The sequence below is a fragment of the Megalopta genalis genome, chromosome 4 (genome assembly GCF_051020955.1).
Source record: "Megalopta genalis isolate 19385.01 chromosome 4, iyMegGena1_principal, whole genome shotgun sequence".
Taxonomy (NCBI): Eukaryota; Metazoa; Arthropoda; class Insecta; order Hymenoptera; family Halictidae; genus Megalopta; species Megalopta genalis.
The window spans coordinates 27,862,960-27,883,492 of record NC_135016.1 but is presented as its reverse complement, the minus strand read 5'-3'; the positions used below and the strand labels follow the sequence as shown (position 1 = coordinate 27,883,492).

The 20,533-nt window shown below is 43.1% G+C and overlaps 1 protein-coding gene across 2 annotated transcripts in view; it reads left to right on the top strand.

Annotated features, from left to right (window-relative positions):
• Window positions 1–20,533, top strand: part of Sema2a (Semaphorin 2a) — a 489,458-nt gene that overhangs the window by 393,832 nt on the left and 75,093 nt on the right. For both annotated transcript variants that reach the window (XM_033466751.2, XM_033466748.2), the window contains exon 3: window positions 4,754–4,805. In XM_033466751.2, coding sequence (XP_033322642.2) covers window positions 4,754–4,805 — 52 coding nt within the window. The remainder of the gene's footprint in view (window positions 1–4,753; window positions 4,806–20,533) is intronic.

Below are 20,533 nucleotides of genomic sequence, written 5' to 3'. Positions count from 1 at the left end.
GCAACATTGACGCCGTTCGACGCATAATTCTCCTTCGATAACCATTCGTCATCCGGCTTCGATAGTAACATGCAATCGGATGGAATTGTTCGGTGGGTGGGGGGCTTGAAAAAAAAAGAAGACAAAGAAATGAGGGAAGAAAAGGAGAACGGAGGTAGGATGGAGATGGCAGGGAAGCCGGTTCCTTCGCCTTTCGAGGCTCCTCTCTCTCTCTCTCTCTCTCTCTCTCTCTCTCTCTCTCTCTCTCCCCTCCCTCATTCATCCTGTGCACACCGCCGTGAAAAAGTAAATAGCGACGTGGAAAAACAAATCCGTACTTTGGAATCCAGCCGCGTCGAGTTAGTTCTCGCTCTGGAGAACTTTTCCGGGGGGCTGAGCAGGTGGCCGGGCCGCGGGGGGTGGCGCGCGAGGGCTTTGTACGTGCAGGCACGTCGTTCGGGGGCCGCGCCTCGGCAAGAAAAAATGTTGTACGAAAGCAATTTGCGGGGGTGATCGATGGCGGCGGGGACGCGACCGTAAAGTCATCCTGTTTTCGATTTAAAAAAAACCGCCCAGTCAGCTCCAAAATGATTGCCTCTTTCTACGATTCCACCGGAAATTCTACGCTCACGTTCCTGCCTTCTCGGCGAACCTCCTCCCATTGTTTCTCGCGTTTATCGTTCTCCGATACTACGCTCGATTATTCCTAGAATACGCGATCTCTGCGTCCGAAACGTGCGCGCCGCATCATCTTTCTTTCACACTTCTTCGTAGAACCTGTTGAAGATCCCCAGGATCTAGCTAGACTGCGGATCTTTATGCAAGATAAAAATTGTTAGTCGTACGAAGCGGTTACCTTGAAATCATCAACAATTATTTCACCGACAATGTCTTGAAATCACACGATTTCAACGACAACGCATTTCACTGACATTGTTAATACAAGGTGTCCCAGGTTTTAATGTTCAAACTTTGTCAGTGTATTCTATGGTATAAAGTAAGAAAAAAATGTTATATAAACATAGGTCATATAAAGCTTTATTAAGAAGTTATGACAAAAATTCAGAATAGGAATAGTAATCAACTTGCTGTTACTGCGAGCATTGGCTTGAATAGATCAGCACATGCCGTGTGTTTATGTAAGCTGTGTTTATTAACACATTTCGAAATGCCTACCGTTGTTGACAATTCATGATTGACATCGATCGAAGATTTTTTTTATTTTCTATTTTTTTTTTTTTTAGTTGATTACTATTCCTATTCTAAATTTTTGTTATAACTTCTTAATAAAGCTCTATATGACCTATGTTTATATAACATTTTTTTCTTACTTCGTGCCATAGAATATACTGACAAAGTTTAAACATTAAAACCTGGGACACCCTGTATACCGTTACAACGTTTATATAACATAATAAGAAATGTTATTATCGACACTTAGAACTTTTGGCAATAAATACGCGTATCGTACACACTTATTGTTAGCGCTGTGTTCTACATATTATTTTCGGAAAAAGAAAAATGGATTTATCAACAGAATTTCACGGTACTGGGAATTAAGTGCAACTGTTGCAAATAGCACTGCACATTCAGATTCTTCTTTAATAACTCTTACGAAAGGATTTTTCATTCTAAGTATTCAACATTTTGTCGGACAAATTAAGTTCGTTAATATTGTTTGGTTCATCAGATTTATTTTTTCGTCGATTATATAACGCTTGCTGTTTCAAAACAGAATTGCTCGGAAAATGTGATTGCATCATTTTCTCTGCCTCTGCAGTCGCATTTCTGACAATCTTGCATGGTCTCTCGTCGGTAATTACAGCTAGTTAATTTATTTCAAACTGTAATAATTGAATGATTGTTTTGTAGGGTCATGTGAACGAATAATGTATTTTCCATTTACAAATACTGTACTTATCTTTTTCTGCACTCACAACTGTTCCCACTTATGCCATTTTCTTTCTTCTCTTTCGTCTCTATTTCTGCATTTCTTATACGCGAATTGTCAATAATAACATTTGAGCCGTTTATTTTGAAAGTGGCATAAGTCGCTTTGTTTTTAAGCCGATGTATTTAAGGGTTTGCGTTTTAACACGTTTAAAAATATGGATGCTAACTTTCGAGAAGATTTACATTAAAAAATCACGACTTTTCATTACGGTAAAGTGACTTATGCCACTTTCAAAATAAACGGCTCATTTGTCGATGAAACGAGAGTCGATGTAAACATTTGTCGATGATTTCAACGTGTCGGTATGTAAACAATGCCGGTGAAATGCGCTGTCGCTGGAATCGTGTCGATGAAAACATTGTCGGTGTAATAATTGTTGGTGATTTCAAGGTAACCCGTATAAAGGCAGTCTACTCGACGTTGAGTCACCATTATCAATAAAGGGTCAATTTGACGTCACGTTACCACCTCTACCGTTGTTAACCCGAGAAAGATAACCTACGTCGCAGAGGCGCCTGCGAAGACTGTTGATTTTTGTTAATTTTTCATAGAGGTCTAGTGATTTAAGTTTAAAATTACTTAAAATATAAAAAAATATAATATAAATGCATTTTATTTTTACAATAATGCCAAACCTTTAAAATGACTAGATTAACTTAAATAAATATCCATTGTTAGTATAAAATTGACGCCTTAGAAAAGCATGCGCCTCTGAAGCGTATGGTTATCTTTTACGTACGTTGTCATATGGTTATCTTTCTAGGGTTAAAACAGTGGTCATCGCTTGAAGATGAAATAAGGATGTACTTTTTCTGTTGATAGTCTCAATAAATTGAAAATGGTGTCACGAGATCCTTTCAATCGTCTGATGTCCTCACTGTTATTTATTTCGCTAGCTGCTTTTGTCAGAAATGCATAAATCCACAGAGTCTAGATATGTATGAAATACATGTATGCTTCATTATGTGAGAATAATGTATAGTAATTTATTGCAAATTATGTACGTAAAATGAAGACGATAAACGTCACTTTGTGAACGAGTGTCTGGATAAAATAAATGAAAACTGCTTAAAATGTAAAGACTATATAAATCACTTGATAAAAGGTATATATCCTCGACTCCTTTCGCATCTGCATACAATACCGAAAACACTTTATTCAGAGCTCTCCCTCTCAGTCCTCGGAGAAAAGCCGATTGCACGATATATGTATACGTATGTACATACCTCGCATCTTTATCGTCTGGGTACTCTCCCTGATGAATTTCAAGGTCGCCGTCATCATTGTCTCTTCCACAATATGATCCTGAACGTCGTTCTCCGAATCTCATGACCGTGGCCTCCGTTTTGAAGTTTTTTGCTTTTTAACCTTCTGCACTCGGAGCCATTTGAACTCGAAATTCAAAATAGTATTTCGGACCATTTCCATTTTATATAATCTGGTTCATCTTAAACATATGAAATTGAATTTTGCAAGAGTTACACCTTTAACAGTTTTTTTAAATACGAACAAATTTGATAACCTTATAATTACTTTGACGCGCGATATAACAATTTTTAATGACGCCATAGAATCGCCACTTAAGTGGTAAGATTTAACCCTTTGCACTCGAAGCCATTTTAACTGTAAATCCAAAATAATTTTTCTGACTTATGGTGTTTCCATTTTATATGACAAAGTGCATTTTATGCATATGCAATTGAGTCTCGCGATGACTTGTGACGACAGTTATACTTTTAACAATTGTTTAAATTTAAACTTTATTAACACTATGCCGTCCGGTGGCATCACGCTGGTGCCATGCAAAAACTATGTGTTGTATGCCGGTGGTACCACTTTGGTGCCATTTGAAAAAATTGAAATAACATTTGAACTATATTTCTTGGGTGTTAAAAGGCAGCAAACCAACTATAGCATTGTGCTTATTTAACTAAGAATTAAGTACGAAAATTCTTGGATGACATACCTTAATTTTAGGAATTTATATTACCGCCATCTTCGAAATTTCTTTTAAATCTAAAATTTCCAAGCTATTATGCCGGCGTCAAACAAAAGAATCACATCTAAGATCTGCGGACGGCATGGTGTTAATATAAAAATTATCATGGAACGTGAATTAACAATTTTAGTGGTGCCTCAGAGTCACCACTCGAGTGCAAAGGGTTAACATCAACCTTTCCAAAGTTCCGATTTGTTTCTCATTGCAATCTCTATGCAGACGATTTCATATAAATTTTTACGCGGTGACTACTCGTTGCCATACTTCAAGCTTAAAGCCGCGGTGAATGCGGTGCTTCGGTGAAAAAAAAAATGATGTTTGCCTTGCAATGGATTTTCATGTAAGACGGACCCCATTTCCTGAAGCATCCGGTACGCCTTATTCGATGGATAATCTCGAACGAGACGGAGGATCGTGCCTCGAAGTGGGAAATCCTAATAAAAGCAGACAGGCGGCACGGAAACGAGGAAAGTCCGCGCGTTCCGCGTCAGGAAAGAGAGCCGGGGTGCCGAGCGAGAGGCGTAGGGGGATAAAGATTCTCTTCCCCTTCGATGCTCATAGAAATTCCGTGGCGTTTGCTAGCAGTTGCCGGGACCCGGGACTCGGGACCCAGAACGCCGCGCCGTAAGCAAAGTGCCACGCTCGTACGGAGCCATACATAACCGGTGGGTAGATAAGGCAGGGTCGAGTCAGCCGGAGTAATGTATCTCCCCGACGTACGGAATGAAAATTTACATCTCGAGCTTTCGGCTATCCCCGCGTTTAACGCGAATTGTTGCCGCATACGAGCCGCTAACCCTATCGCTTTCTTTCTGTTACAGGGACAAGGTGTTCAGGCTAAATCTGAGCAACATCAATCACTCCAACTGCGAGGTGAGTGCACTTCCTCTACCGTTAACGTCCGCTTCGTTTCTCAAAGACTCTCGCTGTCTCGTTTCAACGCCGAACGCATCGGACGACAAGCGACTGCATTGAAATTTCTTGCGCGAATTGCGAAAGTCAATTTATTTGGTGTATTTGCTCGATTTTTCATTCCGACCATTTGATGATTTCAGTGAAGATTGATACATTCTATGCAATTATCAGACTGCGGATTCTTATGCAATATAAAAACTTTTCAACTGAATTGTAAACAATGGAAATGAGACAAGAATGTGTTCCTTCTTTTAACATTGTGAATAAACTGAAGAGAATGTGGCAATGTTATTAAATTTTTCTGATCTGTTTCCGTATTCCTAGTTTTCTAGTCGTTTTTATCGTAAATGCTTAAATTCCGCAATCTAGTAATTAGTAATTATTGTATTTAACTAGCTTATTTGCTTTGTTATAATACCGTTTTCCTGTAATATCTTATTCTTTCGGTGAAAACGGATTCATCGGTCTTAAACGTATTGTCAAATACATCTTTTCGGAGCATTAAATAAACATGTAAGCGTTAAATTGATCGATGTGCATTGTCCGTCTCGATTACAAGCAACACAGATTCGATGGCAATGTATCCTCATTCTTTATGATTTTAATAAATTGAAGACAACTGTTAACTGAACGGTTAACAGCTAATTCGGATAACAGAACAGTCATTTAGATGCAGCGCTGGATCGAATTCGGATTACGTATACGTCGCTTGTGATAGCGGAACGTGTTCAAATATTGGAGGATTCAAACATGCCAAGTACGGACGTCTTACCTTTCACCTAACCGTGTTTGTTACAAATGCATAGAATCCGCAGCCTGGCTATGAATAATTCTTCGAGCCTGGTTTAACTATGTATCCTAGAGTGGAGAAACATTTACAGTCGTATCACTAGAGAATGAGTTGGTCAAGCACAGAACCGTAAAAACATTCAAGGAATTTCAGAATACATTCGAACAATTTTCAGTGTATTAAAATGATTCAGAAATGAGACAAATGTCTATGTAGCTTCTGCATTTTGCAACGAATGCACGCAATTTTAATTTTCCGTAAATATCCGCTTATCGCTGCTATCGAATGACTTCGATTCCAATTCCAATGTCTTTATTTAATGTGAGAGGACTTACAACTTCGTCCTGATACACAGATTACATACATTTTGTTCATTACGTATTTTCCATTTTATAAACTGAAACATTTCTTTTCAATGTATTATTTAATATTATCCAAAAATACGATACTATAATGTAAAAAGGAGCAAAACTATTGCTATAAAACAAAACTGTATGTATCGATATACAATAAGTATATACAGGATATCCCAAAAATGTTTCGCAATCCGGAAATGGCGGGTTCCTCAGATCATTTGAAACAGCTTCTTCCTTTATAAAAATTGTCTCCGAGGCACCGTTAACGAGTTATTAACGAAAAATAGTGAGGCGCGAGGCGACCGAGCCAATCAGCGGAACTGTGGGATTCGACCGCTCCATCGCTGGCGCCGTTGACTCGGCCGCCTCGACCGCTAGCGCCGTTGGCTCGGTCGCCTCGCGCCAGCCGAGCTCGCCTTTCATTGGTCACTGTTTTTCGTTAATAACTCGTTAACGGTGCCTCGGAGAAAATTTTTCTAAAGGAAAAAGTTGCTTCGAATGACCCGAGGAACCCGCCACTTTCGGATTACGAGACAATTTTGGGACACCCTGTAGATATTTTATCAGTCTTTACATTCACCCTTCTAGGCCAATATTTTACGTTATATTGGTTTCTTGATATCACAAATTAGTGTATTGTTACACATCTTTTTCTATCCAAGCATTGATATAAATCTAAATATCTATCCTGTCGCATTTTCACCCGATAGTTTTCTCACAAGTACGCGGCATCGAGGGCTGCCAAAATGGCTGCAATCGGAGGATAAATCACCGATTCGGATTCGAAGCCCGGTGACAGAGAGATACCACAATGATTTTACGCGAGTTCTTCCGTTCGAGCGGTCTCGCATCGGCAACGTCCCGAAACCGCCTTCTGTCGCAGAATCACGCTTCGATTAGCATCAAACGTCGCGTAACGTTTGACCTCTCCCCGATCAACCGGGGAAACACGGGCATGTCCGTAAATCCGAGAACCTTCTTCGCAGTTCCCTATGAAACTGTCAATCACGTCGCTGGAAACGTCGTCCGCGCGTCATCGCGACAGCTGACGCGACTCCCTTTCTCATTCTCTCTTCTGCCACGATCTCTGCAGATCGCTAAGCGATCCATTGTGAAGAGACGGTGCGTGGCCCGATTTTCACCACCGCGCTCTTTCATCCGCCGGCTTTTCTTTCGTTCCGGACGCACGTATTCGTCAGCGCGCCGCGCCGCGCCGTATCGAACAATCCACGTCGGAGGCTTAATGCACGCCGCGGCCGCTGAAAATGGATTCGCGCGTTGGAAATTCCGTGACATTTCGCGGGGCCTTTTCAGAAAGCCAGCTTTTTTGGGGCGCACGTGCAACGAACGGGAATTTCGGCATTTAAAGGCAATCCCTGCTGTCTGAGGCGCCGCGTCGCCGAGGGTGCAACCCTTTCTCGTTTTGCTTCGGGTTCCCTCGTTTTTCGGAGCTTTGAGGTACGATCGCACGTCGAACTGTCTGTGTGCGGGCCGTTTGGTCCTTTCATGATGATAATTGGACCGCGAATGATGCGCGTTCGCGACAGATCTCTCTGGTAAGGCACGTTCTGAATTCGTGCATTGTTTTTCGTACTTGCCGCAAAGGCCGCAGAAATCGAAAAACGTCAAAGAGTTAACATTCGTTTTGTAACGCAAGATTATACAAGACAGTACACGAAATCTCTTGAATAAACTTCAGTTTTTATGCTCTCGTATCTACGTATTATTTTCGATTAACCCGTTGAATGCCACAGAATTTGGCAGATTTTTTACAGAAATTGCCCGTGGCGCCACGATGAATTTTCTTTTATGTGATACATATAATGTTGAAATCTTATCTGCTATAGATAAGTTACAATGTATAACCGTATTTGACATGTTAATTGCGATAATAATACAAAATTTTAGATATTGACATTTGTTTTAAGTTATTTATATTTCTATCAATTTGGGCGCGCCGATCACCGGTGGCCCCCATGGCGTCACCGCCAAGTTAAGTGCCGGTCACCGGTGACCCTCGTGGCATTCAACGTGTTAAAGTAGATACAGGAATATTTAGAATTATTTAGCATGTCTCTGCAGTTTGCTCGAGACAGAAGCATCGCGGTATTCGTAGCGAAACATTTGTATCGATTATGTATTTAATCCGGCGGTGACCTCTTTTGTTCTCCGATTCGGCGATCGGTTTCCGGTGGAACGTCGGTCCATCGGTCTTGTTAAATTTTTCGCACGCACAGGTGGGCATCCCATCCGGAGGCGCAAGGCATGGCATGGCCTAACGGCGCTCGTTTTCACCGAATACGGCCTGGGTTCGTTCGCTCAGATTGAATTGGAATTGCTTTGTCGAAGCCGACGTCGGTGTCGGCGATGTTAGCCAGCCCCGGTGGTCAACTGCAGCCCGATTGTTGGGTCTGTCGGGAAAGGAAAATTGCTTTTTAACCCTCTCGAACGATCGCAAGGCTCGACGAGATGGCCGGCGCCGAACGCCACTTCCGTTCGGTCCGTTGCAATGGTTTTTACCGAAGACCGAAATCCGATCCCCGCGACGCGACCTCTCGGTCCTTTTGTCTCCTCTCCTTCCTACCGTTACTCGAAACGCCTCGATCGGAATTGCTATTAACCTTCATTCCGCCACTTCTTTCCGTCGTCTTCGTTCCTGCCGCTCCTTTTGTCCGCGATCCGTCCCGGCCTCGATAATGGGTTATCTCGGACGGCCAACGAGCCCGACTTTCGATTTGTAGCTCGAATTGCCCCGCGATATTGCTATCAATACTAGAAGTTCACCTGCTGCCGCGTAATTGTTACGCTTCCCACCTTTACGGCATTTTAACTTGCCAATATTAGAACTCCAAATTCTTTAATTCACGATTATTCACGAAGTATTGCAGAAATAAATTTTTGTCTCTTGCAACACAGACAGACAATTTTCACTTTACGTTTGCGACGTGATTTTACATTTTTTATTTTCAAGTTGTTGAAATTACGAAGATCCTTTTATACAAAATGATTGAATAAATTTTTTAATTCGAACATCCTCAGGTTTTCTAATCAAAATTAGGAGAGATCTGCATAAATTCTTTAATCACTGTATATATTATATTCTGTAATCTAAAGGGTATATTTCCCGTTTAATTAGTAAATAATAATAATAATGGTAATAATATATAATAATAATAAAAAAATTCGGTTTTGCCAGCTTTATAAAGCAACATAAGTTTTTCAGGTTTAGTGTTGGCGATGCATTCATAGGCAATTATTCAATAAAATAATTCTTTTAAACAATATAATATAACTCGCTAAATATCTGAATAAGTACATTTTCGTTAATTTTAATTCAGCAAGGAAAGAACTCGGACAATTATTCACAAAAATTGTTCAATGCATAGAAAATTAGGGTACATCGCAATTAACAATCTTAAAGCTTCACGATTAAACTGTGTCGCTGCGCACGATTCGTCGCTTCTGACTATTAATGAATTGAGTTATGCAGTGTGTGAACAGGCGGTACACACACGTTTCATCATCATTACGATTCGGAAGCCAAACACTCCCGACCGACCGCATTAAATTCGCATAGCTCGAATTAGAATTTTAATTCGTCGCTGGGACCTCGATATTTTCCAATCCGTTTTTAAACCGAAAAATTCGCGGACCGTCGAAAAGACTATACCATACGTCACCGACATACTGACCGCCGTCCAACTGTCGTCCATCACGCGATTCGTTTTTACGCTTTCGGCGACGAGGCCGTCGTCGTTGATTTTTCCACAATCGAGTATCGAGAGCCCCGGTGCCTCGTGTCGGAATATTACGAACTAAATCACGTCAAAATGTTCAAACACGGGAATGATTCTGCCAAATGATCGACGAGGTTTCCCGGTGATGAAAATTTCACCGGGTAGACCTGAAAATACAGTCGTTATCGAACGTTGGAGGTCACTGTTCGAGTTCTACTCTCTTGCTTCACAGAATAATTCTAAATTACACGTGAACCAAAATGTCATTTATCGTGTCCTTGTTTGATTGCGTTATAATAAAAATAGTTGGGCGACATTTAAAACAATGAGAATATTAAAAGAATTCAAGGACATCTGTGTATTACTTTCAACTCACTGAAGTTATTTAACCCTTTCGCTGCGAACAGCGCCTTTTGGCACTCGGCTATAGACACTTTCTCTCAGCGAACAGCGCCTTCTGGCGCTCGATTATTAAATTTTGTTATAATATATTATATTAATTGTCTATATTATTTAAGATTATTAAAAATTACTAAAATTGTTATTATCATCATTATTACTATTATTGTTTGGCTGCCGTGTCGGCCAGTCGCCTCAAAGAAAAGACCAGCAAAATCGGTTTCACACACCGTCTTACGAGCGTCGCGCGTATCGTGTCGTTCGTACAGACAATCTACTATCGCGCCGGCTGCTGAGAGAGTAATTCATTTTTAGGCGTTCCGCAGCGAAAGGGTTAAGGCAGAAAGAAATTTCTCTCCGACTCGTGTTTGTGTTGCAATCGATGATGTCGCAATTTTTATTTTGCATAAACACGCTGTTAAGAATTGGAACACAGAGCGTACTGTTCAAAGAACTTACATCTATTCCATATTTCATGAGAGGATAGATTCGTTCCCCACGTTTCTGCTTCACTGAACATTACAAAATTGCATAGAAACTAACGAATTATTTATTGTGTCATCGTTAAAAATTCAAACACACGGTATATTATTCAAGGAAGTTGAATCTTTTCAATATGTTGTGAGGGAAAAATATTTTCAAATACAAGCAATGCGGAAGCCGGAAATTGGACGGCGGAAGAACCGCGGTTATCGACGAGAACCTGAACAGACTGTCACGTGGTACGTTATTAAATTGCAAGTGGTACGCAGCAAATAAATTGTAAAGAGAGTTACACTCGAACCGAACAGATTCACATAACACTGGCAAACATTTTGTAGCATCGATTCCGCAAAACGGTCGACCGTCGAACCAAAACGAAGACAGACAGCGGACGAGTCACGTGAAGTCGAAACAAGAGAGGAAGGACAGAGAGGGAGAAAGAGAGAGAGAGAGAGAGAGAGAGAGAGAGAGGGAGAGGTTGGATGGGGTATAAAAATCGAGGGAAAAAGCACAATTTTCGAGGTATCGGCCGTGCATCGAAAGAGTAGCTTTTCACGTATCTTTACCTTCCACAGTCCATTGAAATCGGCCATTGAATCCCGGCCCGGGATTCCCCAGGGGAAAAGTTTCGACGCGAGAGCAAAAGGAAATAAAAAAGGAGGATCGAAAAACGAGTCTTTCCCGATGCCGACTCTATGGTCAGGCACAAAGAACGCTGAAACGACGCTCTCTCCGCCATAGACGGCGGGGTGGAAAACGACAATTCGAAAATGCAATTATTCGGCCAGCGTATCGTTGGCGGTGCCACCTGTCGCGAAACCGAAAACCACCCCGTGCACCGGAGGGCTTGTAAAAAGAGAGGAGAGAGACGGCTGGAGCAAAAGGGAGATATCCCGGCAACTCCGTGTTCCCTCTCTCTCTCTCTCTCTCTCTCTCTCTCTCTCTCACTTTCTCCCTCTCCCTCTCTCCCTTGCTTCCCCGCTCTCTCGCTTCCTCTCTCTCCCTTGCTACCCCGCTCTCTCGTTTCCTCTCTTTTTTGCTTTCTTCCTCTCTCCCTCGCTTTCTCTCTCGCGCGCGCTTTTTCTCTTTCTCTCTCACTTTCTCTCTCTTTCTCTCGTCCCCCCACCCCGGCTCCGCGGCCAGATGCGACGATTGTGACGACACGGAAAAATAATTTAAAAGCGGAGAACAACGCCATCGCTGCGGACGAGCCGGAGCCGGGGTTAGGAAAAAGGGGGTACGCTCGTGTTTCGCTCTTTCTCTTCCGCCCGGTCCCGCTTCAAAATGTATCGGGTTTCGCGCGAAGCCTTTTTTCTTTAATTATCATCGGCTGCGTGGGACTGCCAACGGTAAATTGAGGCGTGAACGAAATTCCCGTGTCGCGTTTCTTGCTCGTCGGGGCGCTATGAAATTTTCGCGTGCCGATGTCGTTGCCCGGCTTCACAGCGACGGGTTATGGTTTTCCCGAATCCTCGTCCGTGTTCTACCGAGAAATTCCAGCGTGTTTTATGTAAACTGTTGCATTTGATTTTCGAGAGGACAATAACAGAGAAGACGTAGTACCGAGTTGGTAGCATTAAATTGGCCATTTATTTTCCATAGTAGAGGAAAGGACAAATCGTTGTTTTGATTCGATCAATGCACTCTTCTGCAAACTCTCGAGGACCTCGAGAAGATAATATTAGGCTAACTAAGCGGGTTCGAGATATTGGAAAGTTTATCTCTACAAGCGATTGACCTACTCATCTTTTGCTTCTTTATTTTTTAAAATATGATTAGGTAGTCTAACGAAGCCGTTCAACTATCTCGACCAACATTTCCTGATATCTTTCACAGTAGCATAACTGACCCGTAAACGTCAGGAAACTTTCGTCGGAACAAGGACTATCTTTATTTGTACAATCGTATCATATCAATCAGGATGCAATACCCTGTTTTGTTTTATTACTCTTCGCGACTTTCATCGCTTTTCAACATCACCCAGTGGAGTGATCTTCCAAAAGGTCTTTTCTCTCTCCAAAAAGGTCAAGTAGTAAAGGTCAAGTTTAGCCCAATTTTAATAAATGTTCGCTAGCAGCATCACTAGCGTATATAGTTATATTTATTGTATTTCTTGATACATCGCATCCTCTTATATAAAATACGATAAAGATGTCAAATGTTAAGAAACTCATCCTCATTCTCGTTTGCACTAATTTGTTCTGCTGACTAGCACACCACAATTACAGTAATGTCTCCCTAATTGATGCTCAGATTGTCCGCAAAAATGGAGAATTTTGGAAGAGGAGATACGATTGTTCGAGCCTTGTGGCTCGTTTTTTATAGTTACCGATTGTCAACAACTATAAGAACGAGCTGCAAGGCTCGAATAATCCTATCTCCTCCTCCTAAATTGTCCATTTTTCTGCACAATCTAAGCGTCAATTAGAGAGACACTACTGTATGTACATAGTACAGTAATGTACTCACTAATTGATGCTCAGATTGTTCACAGAAATGGACAATTTGGGAAGAGGAGATACGATTAATTTGAGTCTTGCGCCTCATTTTATAATTTACCAATTCTCAATAACTATAAAAAACGAGGCGCAAGACTCGAACAATCGTGTCTCCTCTTCCCAAATTATCCATTTTTGTGGACAATCTGAGCGTCAATTAGAGAGACATTACTGTACGTAGCAAAATTGTAGCACTTCTAAACTGTTCTGAATACGATCGAGTGACATTGTAAGAAATACTGATAGAAAGAGGCGGAGGCTTTGGAACGCAGAAAGACACTAAAACAAAGTGTCGCACGAGGTCCGAGGTCTTCTTAGGTTGCAGGCGTTTTTTGCTTGCCAGTTTACCGGCGTGAAACGGCCCCCCTCCCATAGACGCCCGGGGAACACCCCTTGGGGGTTTGTCAGGGGGATGGACGGCTCTGCGGCCTGGCTGATCCTGCGCTAACGTTTTACGGCTACGTTACCACGCCACCACCGCGAGTAAAATCGAAATCCCATTCCCGTTAATTCTCCACGGAATCGAACTCTGCGGTGGCAACACCAGGCCTTGCAATGGGATTTCATTGTAACTGGCGCGGTACCCGGGCCCCCGGATAACTTTTGCGAATTTTTCACGGTCCCGAGGAAACGCGGTAACTAGCCCTTGCTTCTCTCTCTCTCTCTCTCTCTCTCTTTTCGCGCGTATCGCTTCTCCTCGAGTGCAAAAGTATGGCAGCTCCGCCTTTCGACCGAAGGCAAACGCGACCCGCTTTGGTTTCCCTGCTTTCCATGGAAACTCCATAGCGGAACCGCCAAAACGACGCCCCGCAACCGGGAGTCCCGTGGCGCGGCTGGCCGACCGTTCCCCGATGCAACATTTGCATTTATTAACGACGGGATTGCAACCGTGCGGCGAATCGGAATTCTTTGATCATTCTTTAAGGAGCCGGATTTTAATGCGGCGAAATCACTTGGCTGCGAGTTTTCGAAGTTCGCTTCCTTCTCGACTGTAACACCCGAACCTCGTGGAACACGCGATGTTGCCGGTTCAGCGTACTTTACATTCTGTTACGTATCGTCGTGCTCGGGGTTTGGTGTAAAAGCCTTTCAAAAGTTCAGCTGTTATTTGCGATCGTAATCAACCGGTGTGTGACACGAAACGTGAACGTTCTTAATCTGCAAAAAATTGGAAAAATTGAAACTCATCTGCAGATTATTATCCTCTGTACGGTAATTGAAAGGAGAGCTCTAACGAGATTAGCCTCGCGGGATAACGATCGCCGGAAAATGTTTTGTTGGATTCGTTTAACTAATAAACTGGCGTTTTCTCGGAAAGTGACGGGTGTTTCTAAATCCAACACTTCACGCACTTTTTGTCCATAAATCTGACTTCTACGTTAAAACTACCGAGCCAGTCGAAATGACTGGTTTCCGTTTGGTGAAGCATATATTACAGTAGAAATCGTACGATGTTTACGCGTATCCAATCTTCTTATTGTTATAAATCCACGTGCGATGGTCACGTTTAGGGCTCGGTAATGTTGAACCGTATCTCACGCGCTCGAAAAAGGTCCTCGCTTGCGAGGCATTCGACGAGCCTATTCGCCAAGAATCTATAACAAAATCGTTCGAATTGGCTTGGCGATGAAGGCCGGTCGGTTCGCCGGCCATTTCCATAATGAAGTATCGGAGCGGTGCCGAATTGCCTGTAAAAGGGAGCAGTTGGCATTTCCATTAATTCCGTCGATTTAAATCGACCGGCCGGAGGCGAGAACGGACCCCGGGAATGCGTATACAGGGTGTATACAGTCTTATTCCATCTATCTCGCAGACCGATCGATTCGATAGCATCGCCGGCACGGCTCGGCTCGGCTCGGCTCGGAGTGTCCTGCGACGCGTGTCACGCAACGGTGTGCATTTCTCTGTCCCCGCGCGCGAGACAATGGCCCCATGCTAATCCCGCGTCTGCATTACAATTTCATAAGGGGAAGAAAAGTTTCGAGTCCCGTACGTCAGCCCTGAGGGACTACGGGGTCCATCTCTCCCTCCCCCACCCCTCCCCCCTCCGCACCTCCGGACGTTCCGCGCGAGTTATAGTACGTGGTTTGAATAGACGTGCGGGGTTTCTTCGGGGCTCGTGCATGTTGCAGAACCTTTGGCGCCGCGCTCGCAAAAACACGCGGCACAAATCATTCCGATCGAGGGAGCGTTCCTACGTGGAAAGTTCGAACTTTGTAAACTACGGAACGAATTAGAACGGTCACGAATCGATCTGGTCGTGGGGAAACGTCGAGGGGTGAGCCGAGATTCGGTTATGGATAAATCATCGTGGTCACTGTCGTACGCCTTGGGAATCTTTACGTTCTATCCTATCCGAGATCCAGGGGACAATTTATGCTGTACACTTTCCGTCACTTGTTTCTAGACGATAGTTGGATTTTATCTCGTACGATCACCGGGCTACAGATTTTTGTGCGCAATAATTGTCTGCATCGATTAGATAGGACGTCTAATTATTATTATTAACGAGGAGTGAGCCGAGATTCGGTTATGGATAAATCATCGGGGTCATTATCGTACGTCTTGGGAATCTTTACGTCCTTTCCTATCCGAGATCCAGGAGTCAACTTTCCGTCACTTGTTTCTAGAGGATAGTTGGATTTCCTCTCGTACGATCACCGGGCTGCAGAGTTTTGTGCGCAACAATTGTCTGTATCGATTAGATAGGATGTTTAATTATTATTATTAACTAGACAGGACGTTTTTATTATATTTAATAATATTATTGTGAATCACTCCGTTTCTCTCGCATCGCGGCATTTTATTTACAATAGGGAATATAACAACTCGATACAATTGTATTTCAGATCTTTCAATTTGAAATGCTGCTCGTTCGACGGTCCGATTTCGACTCTCCGATTGTCTATTGGTAACACTCTTCCGTGGCAACCTATCTTCTATTATTTTTTTAAGGAGTTGTTCACAACAGAGCAGTTTCACATTACAGCGACTTGATTTGGACAAGTCGCCGTAACAATATAAATAATTTAACGCTGAACCTACCGTGCACTGTGAACGCGACTACCGTGTGTTTCTTCGTAAGAATAGCAACGCTTTTTTATAGCAACGCTGAATTTATTTAGACTTCTCGTTAAATTCGATCGTATCGTAATTTCTTGCGCAGGAGGCTTCGTGACTTGGAAAATGTTTGAATTGAAAGTGTTAAAATTACTACATTGGTATTTTAGAGATCTTCCGATCTTTCTACTTTAAATTGCAACTGTTCGATTTTGCTACAAATGCATGAAATCCGCTGCTCGATCATTACTAGGCATTGTTCGAAAGAATTTAACGCAGCTAAATTTGCATTGTTGGTTTCATCATTTGGATAAAAAAATGAAACGAAATTGTCTTGTTTCATTGAAATCTTTGTAAATTGTTTAAATTTGTTTATTCTATATGTACTTGCAGACAAATTTGCAGTATATCAATTACATTTTAGGTGCTCATTGTACCTGTTTCTCGATTAAACTGCTATCGATATAAAATATTGCTATCAATAAAGTACTTTTATCCAGTCGCTATCCTATAAATAAACATTGCAATTCAGTTTTACACGTATATAATATGAAGCATACATAAATATTACACATACATAATATTAAACGTACATAAATATGACACATTCATTGATATTAAACCTTCATCATATTTGTATAGCATTACTTCCACAACTTTTTGTGCCCACCTTTGAGAAATCCTTTCTTTTTTGACGAAATGCAGCCGCGTAACGTAAAATCTTAATCGGCCGATTTCACAAATGCTCGTTCTCCGAATGAGAATAGATACAGGTCTTGCACGGATCTTCCGCGAAAAGCATAAACCATGCGCAGCAAACTTCGGAGAAGCATGGAGGTCCGGCAAAACGCAGGAATCAATATCGCCTACCTCTTCCGGGCAGAAAAACGCCGTAACTCAGAGTCTCCTGTATCCGGATCATCAACCCGGGCGACTCGCGTCGAGCCATAAAATCAAACAAACCGGTTTCCATCCTTTATCCGAGGTTGGCCTTTCGAGGGTTACAGGAAGACAAAAGGGGGACGGTGGGTGGAAAATCGGGGAGGATTCCGGGGTTGACGATAAAGAGGATCGATCGATATGCGCGCCGATCGGGCTGCTTGATGAAGAAAGATCGTTCGTCGTTGATTTGGAAGCGAGGGCCGCTGCTCGGCCAGTGTTGCTTCTTCGGGTGAAGTGCAGGACCGGCAGTAGGGAGAAGGGTAGTTCGCGGAGACTGTGAGAGGGTGGAGGTCGAACAAGAAGGAGAGAGAGGGAGAGAGGTAAGCTCAAGTGGTTTCAGCGGGCCGGAGAAAATCGGAATCTATAAAACACCGGTACGCCCAATAAAACAACGTCCAATCCGAAACGAGATCAAGATCCACGATACCGTCGGATACACCACCCACGCCTCCGAGTAACCGCATCGCATCAGCCGGAACTCCAGCGACGACTGCAACTCCGCTAGATTGGACGCGGTGGCGGTTTTACGTTTACATGACGGCAGTAAAGTATTAAGAAACCCTCCGTGGGATTTACACGGCTGTAAAGCCGCGGATGAGATACCGCTGAGCCTGCTTTCAGTTTGCTGATGCTGCGGCTGAAACAGAGGGAGGGCTTCTCCTAACGTTGCCTCGGCCCGATCGCGGCCCGAAACCCGGCCCGGACCGGCCAGATTCTATTCGGCTTGTCCAGCTGGGGATATTTATGCGCGTTTTCCGCCAGCTGAGCGCCGTAATCATTATTACGGCGGAGACCCTGGTATTATTTCGATCGCCCAGCGTTTGTGATTTGTGCCCGACACGCTGGCGAACCTGCGAAATTGTTTTATCGGACCGCGGGCCAATTATTGCGACACTACGAGGCGACACCGTGGACCGCGCGCACTCTCGCTTTTAATCCCGTTTATTATTTATCGCGGCCGCCGCGTCGCGCCGCGCCAGGGGAATTATTACGTGCGCGTGCTTTTGTCGCCGGCTGCGCTCGCCACGGGAAAAATTCTGTGTAACGCTGTTGTTCGGGTCTTCGGCCGATGGAGAAGTTCTGATTGCAAGAAATGTTCCGAGAAAGATCGAAACGAACAGCGATTTAATTGTAATTATGAAGGGTGTAAATTAACTATCCGGACTCGTCGAAATTGATCCATGTTTTTTGAGATAACAGAAGCGATTTTTTGGGAAATTTTCTTCGTAATGATAGGAATGTATAAACCTCCATTTTCTGAACCTTTGAACAATCTTTCTGACGTTTAAATTAAGCTATTATTCCAACACGTTTCATATATAAATAGCTCAATCCGAGGCGTCACGTACTTAATCAAAATTTTATCTGATATTGTTATTCAAGTGACTGTTTTGATTATTGTATTTTATTTGAGTTTAATTTATTACGTTTTATTGTATCCTATTTTATTTTATTTTATTATTTTATCCATTTTATTTTATTGTAAAGTATTCTATGTATAAGGAGATGGAAATCCGTAAGGAAATCAATCAAGTTCAATGTGCTAGTAATTTATTGAACTCTTATTGCAAGGAATCGCTCATGTTCCTCGTTCAAATTTAAGTAGTGGAAAACAGCAAAAGGGAGTAAAAATCAGATTTCACCTCGCTCACGGTAACTAATTTCGTTGAAATATTGGGGGAAATGGATTCGGAAAAAGGAATGGAAATCTACGGAACAAGTTGCACAATATTTAATACGCTCACTCAGAAAGTGGTGTGACGGCGGTTTGGGAAGATAACGTCCATCCCGCGGCTGGAGTACCGCGGTGACCTAGAAAAATGCGGTTCTAAAAGAGCAACGACTAGGGAATACGGGCGATGATTAAAAACCCCTCGTTTCGGTTCTTTTATTTTCTTTTGCCCTTATTACGATGTGGGGCCAACCGTATGCCCAGCGCAAAATTGAGATGTCTTGGACGCCGAGATCTTCTCTTCACTTTTCATTCCCTGTACCTATTTCTCGTCTCTCGACGACAAGGGGCAAACAGAAAGTCGCCATGAAAAGAGTTACAGAAATACAAGGATCTTGAGGATGGATCTTCAGCCAAACGAGCATAAAAGAGTGTGCTTTATAAATTAACATCCAAGCGGCGACCCGAAATTCAAAGACCATCGCGGTCCACTTCGCCGCATTTATTACGCAAGTCTCCGAGACACATCCGACAATATTTATAAGCCGGCTTTGCTTTGACAGCAATATTCTTTTGAAAAATGTATAGACATTTTCTCCGTTTGGAGGTATTTTTACAGTGCTCCTTTATTTTTACCTGCAACGGAGAGCTCCGACACTTCCACAATTTCTTGTGATCCTCGGATCAGCGAGCTCTCAAATCACTGTCCGATTCTCTCGTTTTATATGCGTTACGGAAAAACACGCATATTCGTACATTTGATTAAGGTTTTTCGGAAATATAACGTGCCTCGAAGGAAGGAATATTAATATTTTCTGTCGCACTTCCATTACCGCGAACGGTTTTCATTTTCCAAATGAAAAGCGCGAACGAATGCGATGACAGAAGTTTCATCGTTTCGATGGAATAATTTTTGCCTCGGGGTGTCCTCGGGTCATCAAAGTTTCATTTCGTTTGGATGGCAACTCCGCTCTCCCGGCCGGGCGAGCGATCGTCTGGCAAGCTCGACAATTTTGTATCTCGAAATTTCGTAAGTCCAATAGATTACCAAGGGAGCCGTCGTTAAAGTAATCAATTCAGGATGGAAATGCGGGGATCCTTTTCACGAATTCCAGCCTCGAGTCTGGGAGCGGTGGAAGATTGTCACCGCGCGGGGCGGCGCGGCGCGGGGCTGGATAGGGCTTGCTCACGAATGTGGGCGGCCGCCCGGCGCAGAAGAGCCTCATCAAACTGAAATTTCGCCGGGGTCTTATCCCAAATTCATCGTTGCAATAAACTCCGCGTTACAGCTTGTACACGACTACTGCCTACCGCCCCGTCTCAGTCTCGACGCGACGCGGAGAGGCTGAGGGATGTCGGGCGCTGACGGGAGAGGGACAAGGGGGACGCCGAAAGAAGAGGAGAGCGAAGGGTGGCGTTAGGGATAGAAATTCCGAAGGCAAAGCGCCCGGTCCCGAAGTTATACAGAGTGGCCTCGGCGTGAAATGTATATTTAATGCCATCATTCTAGAAAGCAACGGACCGGCCCGTTTATATTTCAGTGCTTGCCAGAATTGTTTGCCGCTCCTTCTTCCCTGCCACTCGATACACGCTCTTTCCCCCGAAAAAAAAATACTCCGGATGAACAAACTCAGCTATCCTCGGGCATATTTTAATTTACAGTGGATGCTGATATACCTGTGTTTCCTTTTAGACTCCGTGTAATTTATTAACACCCTCCGACCATTTTAACAATTATACGGTTCACGA